At 30.4% G+C, this 11,125-nt stretch overlaps 1 protein-coding gene across 1 annotated transcript; it reads right to left on the reverse strand.

Annotated features, from left to right (window-relative positions):
• Positions 1 to 53: 53 nt before the first annotated feature.
• Positions 54 to 2,280, reverse strand: LOC106316750 (UDP-D-xylose:L-fucose alpha-1,3-D-xylosyltransferase 1-like). The gene is made up of 4 exons (XM_013754623.1): positions 1,772 to 2,280; positions 769 to 930; positions 473 to 682; positions 54 to 335 (listed from the first exon to the last, which is right to left on the reverse strand). The coding sequence occupies exons 1-4, from the start codon at positions 2,240 to 2,242 to the stop codon at positions 123 to 125; spliced, it is 1,056 nt and encodes a 351-aa protein (XP_013610077.1). The 5' UTR covers positions 2,243 to 2,280; the 3' UTR covers positions 54 to 122.
• Between the last annotated feature and the right edge of the window lie 8,845 nt (positions 2,281 to 11,125).

Genomic DNA, 11,125 nt, shown 5'->3' on the forward strand with positions numbered 1-11,125 from the left:
ATATATATATATATATATATATATATATATATATATTTATTTATTTACCTCTGTTTTTTTTCCTGTTTTCGTATGTTTTGAGTCAGCGATATAATATTCACACATAACAAGGCATTCAAATTTTACTCTAACTTTCCCAGCGGAGACTCATAAGCATGATCATAAACTAGCCATAGACCAAAGTCGTGGAAGCGTTTCATCTTATTGTCGTAACCAATAATGTAGTTGTTGTGGATTATGACATGTTTCCCCTCTGTCTCTTCAGCCCACGTCTGGTTGTTGAAGTACAATCCTCCTGTAGGAAACGCTGCTTGGGAAAGCAAGTAGAGATCTACCTGAAGAATGAAGATCACAAAAGAGTTGAAAATGAATTCAAACAAGTGAACTAGTACAAAAACCGTGATCAAACATTCATAATTAGATAAAGAGAGTATAATTGAGACCATAAGCTTTATTATACCCAAAAAAATACCTGATGATATGTTTTGTTGAGTGCCCAGTTAAAAGCAGGCTGATCATTTCCTTCATATGCTTTAGATCCAGCTTGAAGTTCCTCAATCCATTTCTTCATCAGAAGCTTTGCACCATTAGTGGGACGCAAGAAAATCATGCAGCTACATATATAAGTCACTCCCTTTCGATCCGGAAGTGGTAAATCATGGGAATGATTCAAAGGCTTAATCTGGCACCAAAAACAGAAGTGGAATAAGATCTATTAATAACATTCTAAAATGTCAAAGGATATATGTGATTTTGAATTGCACATACCGTAGTCATGTCATCGGTGAAGTATGCGTCGTGGCTTCCTTCTAAGTACTGAAACGGATCTTGCAACCAGACCATATCAACATCGTTGTACATCACATTATAGCCTAGCTCCAAAAGTTGCAAGAGATGTCGTGGCCTCCGAGATGTAAACTTGAAGAAACCCTAATTTGGATATAATAATTCAGTTGAAAGATAGGTTTCCATTGCAATATAACAACTTTTTGTGTGGTGATTATCCAGAAACAGGGTAAACAAGATCATTCAAAATTGTATAAGAACAATAAATAAAAAATGGTTGCTACTAAATCCACAAGTTCATCATCTTTGGTTATTCATAGAATCAGCCATACCCACATAGTTCAACATCCAAACCAAAACCTTCAAGGACTAAAAGAACTTTGATATGCATAGTAATATATGTACTGAAACCTCTATAAATTAATAATGTTGGAACTATACAAAAACTATAATTTTTTTATTAATTTATAGATATATTAATTTATCGATATAATAATTGAACCAAAAACTCAATTTGAAACTATAAAATTATATTATTTTATAGGGATTTTTAGTGTATATTAATTTATAGAGTATTAATTTAAAAAGGCTATACTGTATATAAAGTGATAAGGTTTATGGACTTTTGAAGTTCTATTGTGGAATAATATTCTCTAATACCCTTTTTGAGATACACTTTTTTGAGCTGATATTCAACCAAATATAGACAAGCCTCGAGCTCTGCTACCTACTATGAGTTTTCATGTCAAAACCAATCGGTTTATATATTATTTTTCATTTTTGATGTGGGATACGATTCTCTAATAAGAAATATCTATTTTATATTCTCACTGACAAATGTTAATTGGTTTAAAATTATAAGTACGTGATCTAAATACTATTGAAAAATGCTAATTAGTGTTAAAGTGAAAGCACATGATCTAAATACAATGGAACGGTCATGCATATAAATCCAAGTTTCAAGCTAAAGGATGTGAAGCTACACCTGGGAGCCGAACTTATGTTCGGTACGAGAGTTGAGCGCTGGGGGGATGAGAACGGCATGGCCAGGCCACTTCTGGTTAACCTTGTAGAGAGTAGCGTAATCCTCAGCGATCACGAGGACTTTGTCTTGATGCTTCTGTCTAGAAACGCTAATCAACCAGTTGTTTAAGAAAAGCAAGAAGGGAGAGCTAACGGTGCAGACGATCACAGTCCCGTCCTTAGCGACGAACTTGGCTGCTTGAGCGAGGGAATAGTCGCGCCAGTTGGAGGTCAAAGAAGAATAAGAAGAAGAAGAAGAGCTTTTGTTAGGAAAGATGAACAAGGGAGATGCTTTCCAGGGTAATGATACACCGAGGAGAAGGTGGAGAGCGACAAGGAGGAGTAGACCGTTGCGGCTCATGAGAGAGATATGACGATGGTTTGAGGTGGAAGAATGAGAAAGATGAGAGGAAGAGAAAAGCCGCTGAGCCATTGGTGCAGAGGGAGATAGAGGGAGAGAGAGAGACTACTTTTGATAGGATTCAAACGTTAGAAAATATAGAACAAAATAGTCATACGCATCTTAAAATTCATACCCAAAATATAAAAGACAAAATAAAACAATTTTTGGAATGTAAATTAAGGAATGCATTTTTTTACTAAATAACAAACATATTAATCATTTCCCCTTGTCTCTTTAACAAGTTTGACCAAGTAAGCATTTCATCTATCATTTTTAAATGGAGAGGATGAGATAATTAGGGAACATTAATTTTTCAAGGTGCATTGACTTGATAATCAACTTGTGGAGAGGAAAACACTACTTGCTAATCAACTTGTGGAGAGGAAAACACTACTTGCTAATCAACTTGTGGAGAGGAAAACATTAATTTGTCAATGTTATTATATAATAAAAAAATATTATTAATAATTTATGTAATTTAGAAAATGAGAGTATAACTTCATGCCATCTTCACCAATACCAGTCAAACTCATTATCGGTCAATATGATCGCTCCTACATTTATTTTTTCTTTCCTCTTAAAAGCTTTGAATAGTAATATACTTCTAAAAACGTTTCTCCAATCAACAATTTCATAAATGGTCTTTGGAGACACGTATCCTTTTTTTGTATGTGACTTGTACACAATAGTTTCCTGTCCACATGATTTTCTTTCGTGCATATTTTGAATTTGTTTTCCTTGTTCCCAAAATTGTGATACTGCTTTTAAGTTTTACTAGAGCTTGACCCGTCCGACCGGACGTGTATTTATTTTATGTTTTTAGTTTTTTTTAGTTTATATTAAATAATGTATTTGTAGTATTTAAACATAAATTTATATTAAAAATTAATCTCTACAGTTTTAATAAAAATTAAAATTAAAAATTTAATAAAATATCCGATATAAATTTAATCCTAATTAAAATAATATAGAGGTGGGTCATAAATTTTTCCAATTTCAAAATCTTAGCATCCCTTAAAACAAAGAAAATAAATTTATAAAAACATAAAATATATAAACATATTTGGAACTATAATATCTATTAAAATAAATTTGTTAAAGAGAAATAATTTCTGTTGTTGTTTATTTCTAGAGCAAGAAGTATAATTTATACCCGTGACTGTATAAATATTAGCTTTCACTTTAATTTTTTTCTTTGTACTAATGGTATAATATATATTTGTAAATTAAAATATATTACATAATTGTTAATAAAATATTTTAAAACATAACAATTTTATTTATTACTTTGAATAATTATATTTTGTGATTTTAATTGCCTATTAAATCACAATGTGTCATATAAAAAATCCAATATTTATAACTAATTGGACTTATATTATGAAAGCATTATACTAATAATATATGAATAAAGTATCTTATATTTTATTTATATGTTATATAAATTGATTATGATGTGTAATTTTTATTTTATTATTTATTACTAACAAATATTTAAAATATTTAATATGTTAATATAAAATATATTAGGAAATCTATTTTGGTTAAGATTTGATTAAGAAAATCTATTATTTAAATTAGGAAAATACATTAAATGCTTAAATCTATTATTTAAATTAGGAAAATACAAACATACTTAAATATATATTCAATAAATATCCCAATGGCATTCTAATGTAAATAAATGGTAAAATTAAAGGATATTTTTATTTTGTACTTCTGTTTTAATAATATAGATTTTATCTCTGAATTGATTAGGTTCCACAAGTTTTGGAAGAAAAAAACCCACGTTAATCACTGACTTTTTTCAATACAGTCCTAAGATTTCGGTCATATTTATATAAAATAAAGCAGAAAATTCATACTTTTAAAATATTCATTCTGTTTTCTGTTATTTGTCGCTACAAATTTATGTACATAAATTAATAATTATATATATTTTAAAACAAAAACATTATTAACTATCTATCTAACTATGATTCACTAATTAAAAATATAAAATATAAAAAAAATCATTAAACATAAAAATTTACACTGAAATTTAAAAATATGATGTAACTTGAAACAAAATTGTCTAAACGTCCTTTATAGAAAATGGAGAGCGAGCTATACATCAAGCTTTGTTATAATTTGCTGAAAGTGATGATTTATTTATTGTGATTTTTATCATAGGTGTGGGCAGAAGCAGAAAATTTCGGGAAATAAATCACTAATAAGTATATACGTATGTATTTTATTTTTTTTATTTTTTATTTTTTTTTGTTAACCTGGGGGTATCCCAGACCCATGGAGAGGCCCAGACTAATCCCCAAGGGGAGGAGCAGCCCACGGATAGATCCTCTCTCCGGGTATTCAAATGGGCCCTAAAGCATAGACTCATATCCGTGTTGGGTGACCAGGATAATTGTGACTTAGTTCGCGCAGCAGGTGGATCGAACGTGAAACGTGTTGGCGTCTCAGTCCCGTCTCCTTACCACTCGACCACAATCACCCGGTCATATACGTATGTATTTATAATGAAGTATATGTGTATGTATTTCCTCAATCGTTTACGAAGAACATATTTAATGCCGAAGCAAATTACCAATCAAAGTATAAAAGGATTACTTGTTATAGCCCATTAAAAAAAATACAGATGACAAAACCGTAAGTAAGAGATATTTACAGTGTCATTTAATAAAATGGTTGATTATGTATAAGTTGCTTGTCATATATATTAAGAAATAAGTAACGTATTAAAATCATATAATTTGTATTTCTATCCCACTTGAATATGCCAAATATATACACCAATTAACCTTATGATATCATTATTCGCGAACTTTTTTTTACTCCCACAAATAAGTTAATTAATATTTCATTTAATACACAATTAAATATAACAGAGTGGCATAATCCATCAAGAAAAAGTTTGGACTAACAGTAAAGTTGAATCATTTCAGAAATATATATTGTTTTATCTAAACATATAATATACTTATGATTAAACTAACCATAAAACTAATTAGTAATCTACACAAAAATATTTTTCATTTTTTCCTTAAATAAAAGTTACATAATTACCTCATATAATAAAAATATATGTGACAATTTATGATTTTGGATAATATGTTGAATTGCTTACTCTGACATTTAGAGCATTGTGTGCATGTGTCTTAAGATGGACACCATGATGATAGAAATCTCGTTTGGAACAAATATATTCTCTAATGTTTCTAATCGTTGGTTTTACTCCAAAATGCAGTTGTTTATCTTCCCAAAAAAAAAAATCTATATTAAACAGTAAAATATGAGCAACGTATACAGAGCCGGTCCTAGGTTTTAGAAGGCTGGAAGCAAAAAAAAAAAATGTGGCTACTTATCAAAAAAAAAAGAAAAAAATTCTTAATACAGCAGATTCGAACCCAAGACGCCGCAAAGAAGCCTATTATTTGTATGCTATACCACTAGACTAAAGAAGTTTTTATGAATTTTGTGGCCGAAAATACTTGATTAAATTTTGTGGCCGGAAGCATGGGCTTCATTGGCTTGGCCCAAGGGCCGGCTCTGAACGTATACTGTCGTAGTGCATTAATTCCTGGTGGTACATTTCCGTTGTTGCTTTTGGCCAGAGCCGGTCCTAAATATTTAAAGGCTGCAAGCAAGAAATCTTTTTTTGGCCGATTTGCATATATTTTTATAGTAAATTTTTTTTTAAATGCACATTTGACACTCGAACCCATGTCATGTAAAAAAGAGGAGAAGGTAATTTGCCACTACACCAAAGGAATTATTCGTAATCATGTGGCCATAAATTCTATAAAATTTTCGGTTGAAAGCCATTGCTTGGTTGGCGTGACCTCAAGGCCGGCACTGCTTTTGGTAAGAAATTGCCATACTCACAAATAATTAGTTGAGCTGTAGATACTTTTTTATCTTTAACTTTTATCTATAATCTTTAAAATTGCTAACAATACTTTTTAAGTAAATTCTAAACCTACATCCAAAAAAAGCTATAAAACTTCTATTTATTAAAATAATATTTATGTGATATAAGAAAAATATATAGCTAGAGAAAATACATATATTACAAAAAAATTTACATACAAAATTTAAAGTTACATCCTAACCAATTATGTCCACTGTCGTATTTTCTTAGTCAAATTAATTCTAGTTGTATAGTCCATTACTTTTTTACCATATGCTTTCAATTACTTAGTTTTTTTCCGAAGACTGAAAAATAATTATTTTACTATTTTTAGTATAGATTTATTTTTTCCAAAGACTGAAAATAATTACCTTACTACTGTTTAATATAGATTTATTTTCTTATCATGTTGACTTGCTACATTTTCTTTAAATGATATATAGTTATATATATCACTATGCCAAACCAAAAGTTTTTCCATATAACAATGAGTGTTGCAGTTCAAAAGAAAAATAAGGTATTTCCCATTAGATCTAGATATAAAAAAAAGTGAGTTCATCATTTTTCCTTAGTGTATCTGATTCAAAACTTAGAATACTTTTGGAGGATATCAGAATTAAGGGAGGTTTATTTGTCCTCGAAATTTTCTATCAAAATTTTGATTCATTGGTGAAATTTATTTTAAGTTTCATAAATATATATTGCTTTTAGTATTGCAGATGTCATCTTAATTTTATCTTAAATTTTATTATTATATTCTAAATTTACATATCAAATCATAATTCTTTTGATTTGCTCCGTTCTCTTCTTCTTCTTCTTTTTTGTTAGAGTCTAAAGACTATGTTTTGTAAAAAAAAGCTATCAATCTACTCTTTATGAGAAAATACATTTTGATTATAAAAATAGGAACGATAAATTGTTATCCCATTTTTATTTCGATAATACCTCATATGAAATAATTTTACAGTTTTTTTTTTTTGAAAAAGACATTCAAAAAAGCTAAGTAATTGAAAGCGTATAGTAAAAAAGTAATGGACGATACGATTAGAATTAATTTAACTAAGAAAATAAGACAGTAGATAATTGGCAGTCGTTTAATTGGTTTGATTCCATGTTAAATTTTGGATTTTAAAATAATCTTATTCAAGATAAATTTTGTTTCGATTGGATCTATTTCAACCTAATATTCCATGTTCACAATTTAGTTTTTCGTGTCATTTAAACAGATATAAATACAAACTATGTTATATATAATATGTTATCTAAATACAACATACGGAAAAAGCATAATTAATTGCATAATATATTATTTTGGTCTTAAATATATAATAAAACAAACTTATGATTGGATAAATTAAAATGTTACACATGCTTTACTTTGATATCGTGTTAAACGTAAGTTACTTGGGTGTTGGTTCTGATAGCGAAACTCTTTATACCCTCTAATGATTATTTTGTTTTCTTCGTTCCATTAATCTCAGGTCATGTGTTCGCATTTCGACCCCACAAACGTTGATCTCGTCAACATGCTTCGCTGGAGAATCGAAAGAGAGCAACAATCTGGTTTCATAACCGACATGCATAATCTGTACGAGAAAGAACCGTGGCTTCTTCAGCACGTAAGACATACCAGCTTTGATGAGAACGACTGGTTTTACTTCACGAGGACAAAAATATTTGATTCGAAGAGACGGAGCTGAAAGGTTGGTGAATCTGGTAGATGGAAGACGACTAGTGCTTGGACTCAGATAAAGAATCAAGATGGGTTTATGGTTGGTTCTATGAAGCATTTCAGCTTCAAAGCAAAGAGCGAAACAGTGTACGATGGGATCACTACGGGTTGGGTGATTCATGAGTTTATTTTGGATGATAAACCGGGATTTCAAGAACTGGTTCTCTGTAGAATCCGGTTTCGTAAGCGTAAAGACAATGCTCAATATGCTCCAAGACTCACACCTATAGTGATCGGACTTGAACAGGAAGATGATGTTGCTGCTGCTGCTGCTCCGGTGGAGACTCATCAAGCTCAAGGCATGGAGCAATGGACTGGATCTTCTTCTGGTGAGGTTATGGCACAAGACTCAAACTATCCAATATTGAATGGAGGCATGGAGCAGCATCAAAACCAGTATTTAGGTCAGCAGCAAAATCATATTCTTGGACAACAAGCAACCTATGCCTCATTTATGGAGAACCACCAGCAGCAACACCAGAACCTCTTTTGGGGACATGGGACGTATCCTTCAAACTCGGCTCAAGCCATGGAGGAGCAGCAGCAATGGAATGGGTATTTTGGTCCATTCTCGGCTCAACCATATGATCAAGGCATGATGGAGCAGCAAGACTTTGGCTCTTCTTCTCTAGGTTTGGCTCAAAATGATCAGTATTTGGGACAGAACAGTGAGCTCCCACCGGTTCCGATGAAGAAGACTCTACAACAACATGACAATAATGTCATTAGAAACTCAGCTGCCAACCTACAACTTGAGGACCAAGAAAATGTTCATTGGAAAAAGCAACAAGTCATAGATTTTTTAATGAACGAAGATTTTAATGAGTTGCATGAAGGCATAGTTGGCTCTCCTACAGACAAGGAATTGATTCAAGAGACTGAATCAGAGATGGTTAACTTTGGGAATGAGGAATGGGCTCAACAGCTTGGAAAAAACACACCAGAAGAAGAAGCTGAGTTAAATACTGCTCTCGCAAACTGTGAAACCTTTGAGTCTTTCATGAACTTCTTTTGTCCAACTAATAGTGTAGTTTGAATTTCCTTATCATTCCTGTATTCATTAGCTGTTTGTGCATTTGCTTTGATTTTCTGAATAAAAGAAATACTTTTGTATTTTTGTTATTTGGTTTTGACAATTTGTCTATGACATTTGGTTTTGTGTGAAAACTCATGCAACGGGTTGCAGCTAAGATGAAATTTGAAATGATTTGTATTAAAATTGTAAATTTTCCGTTCTCAAAACTTTGCTACAGAAATTAGAATATTTTTTTGGTCTAAATGTTAAAAGAGAAATCAGAATTATCTGTATGGAATTCATTTTGCTAAGTTTGAATCATATTTTAGGAACGAGAAATATGTGAATTTACACTTGATTAAAGAGCCTAAGTTTTGAGATATTAGCTTTGTTCCAATACATTTGAAGTTGGGATGCATTTATTAGAAAAAGGTCGACACGGACTTTGACATTGCTTCGATGATTAGATGATGAAAACATTTTGGTTATTTTAAAGTCATAGTTACTCCAGCCGTATACCCACACTTTGTTGACTTCTTTTTTGATATTCAGGGCACTGAGTGAATGTGTCTTAAGAGGGGCTCAATTATACCCACACTTTTTATTTTGATGTTCAGGGCACTGAGTGCATGTGTATTAAGATGAGCTCAGCGAAAAAAGAAATCTCATAGTGGAACAATGGTTATGTATTTCTGATGCCTCTAATCATTGAATTTACCTGCAAAAAAATTAGCCAAGATTTTAGGGTTTGATAAGTTGAATTCAATGTCAAAATGCATTTTGTCCAACTACATATAATGTCGGAGTGCATTCACTCGGAGTAAAGGATTTGATGGGAATTCCGGGTCGAAGAAGCGGCAGATCAAAATATGGTGCAGAAAAACCCATACCGAGGATTGATTCTCTTCTTTCATGTGAGAACGGCCTTGGTTTTCGTTTACCAGCGCGTAGGTGGTCTGGTGGTACCATTATGTCAATTCTTTTAAAGTTGTTGCTTTTGGCATGAAGTTGTTGCTCTCGCATAATACTGTTTTGATTGCTTAGTCAAATTAATCTCATTCATGAAGTTGTTGCTCTCACATAATATTGTTTTGATTGCTTAGTCAAATTAATTTCATTCGTATATTTCCAATATTTTTTTCCTATATGCATTCAATTACTTACTTTTTTTTCTCCTAAGACTGAAAAATAATAAAATTATTACCATATCATATAGATTTTTTTCTTATCATGTTTGATTTCTTTCTCTTTCTTTAATTGATATATAGTTCCATATATCACTATAACTAGTCATAAATTCTTCCATATAATGAATGTTGCACTTCAAAAAACAATATAATGTATTTTCATTAGTTCTAGATATAAAGAGTGAATTTATCCTTTTCACTGAATCTAATTCAGAAGTGAGAAGAAAAAAATTGTTGTATAAATTCAGAACAAAGAGAGTTTTGTTTGCCCTTAAGATCTTCTATCGAGATCTTGATTAATTGGTGAGATTTATTGTAATTTTCTAAATATATATTGGTATTGCATATGTCATCTTGATTTTATTTTAATTTAATTTAATAACATATTCTAAATTTATGTATTTTGTAAATCCTAATTCATTCGATTTGTAACATTCTTTCTTCCTAGGGTTTGAAAACTCTGTTTATAATGTTTTTTTTAACAAAAAAATTATGAGTAAACTATCAATCTACCTTTCTAAGATAAAAATTTATATAATAAAGACACGAACGATTTTGAACCAAAAAGATATAGAAACAATATAATGTTATCTCATTTTCATTCCTATATACCTCAAATTAATGGTTTTCGCATATTGGCATTCAATTTCGATTTAGTTTGAGTTTTTCTGGTTTAATAATAAATCATATTCAATAGTATAGTTTTATTTTTTATTCAGTTTGTTTAATCTTCCATGTTTATAATTTAAAAAAATAATGAAAATAAATATAATCAATTTTTGAATTAATACTATAATTTTATGTATATTTTGAATATTTGATATAAAATAATTGATTAAGTTTTATAAAAAGACTATCCCTAGCCTTTCTATTTAATTATTTCACATTTTTTTATTTTCATGTCGTTTTATATAGGTATTTAAATACAAAATGAGTCATATTGTTATCTAAATACAATAAATCAAATTAAATAGCCTAATAAATAAAATAATCTATTAGTTTTGGTTTTAAATTTATAATCAAACTCATTATACCCTCTTTGCTGCTCTTTCAGAATCATCAATAGAGACTA

This window comes from Brassica oleracea, chromosome C9, assembly GCF_000695525.1.
Source record: "Brassica oleracea var. oleracea cultivar TO1000 chromosome C9, BOL, whole genome shotgun sequence".
Classification (NCBI taxonomy): Eukaryota; Viridiplantae; Streptophyta; class Magnoliopsida; order Brassicales; family Brassicaceae; genus Brassica; species Brassica oleracea.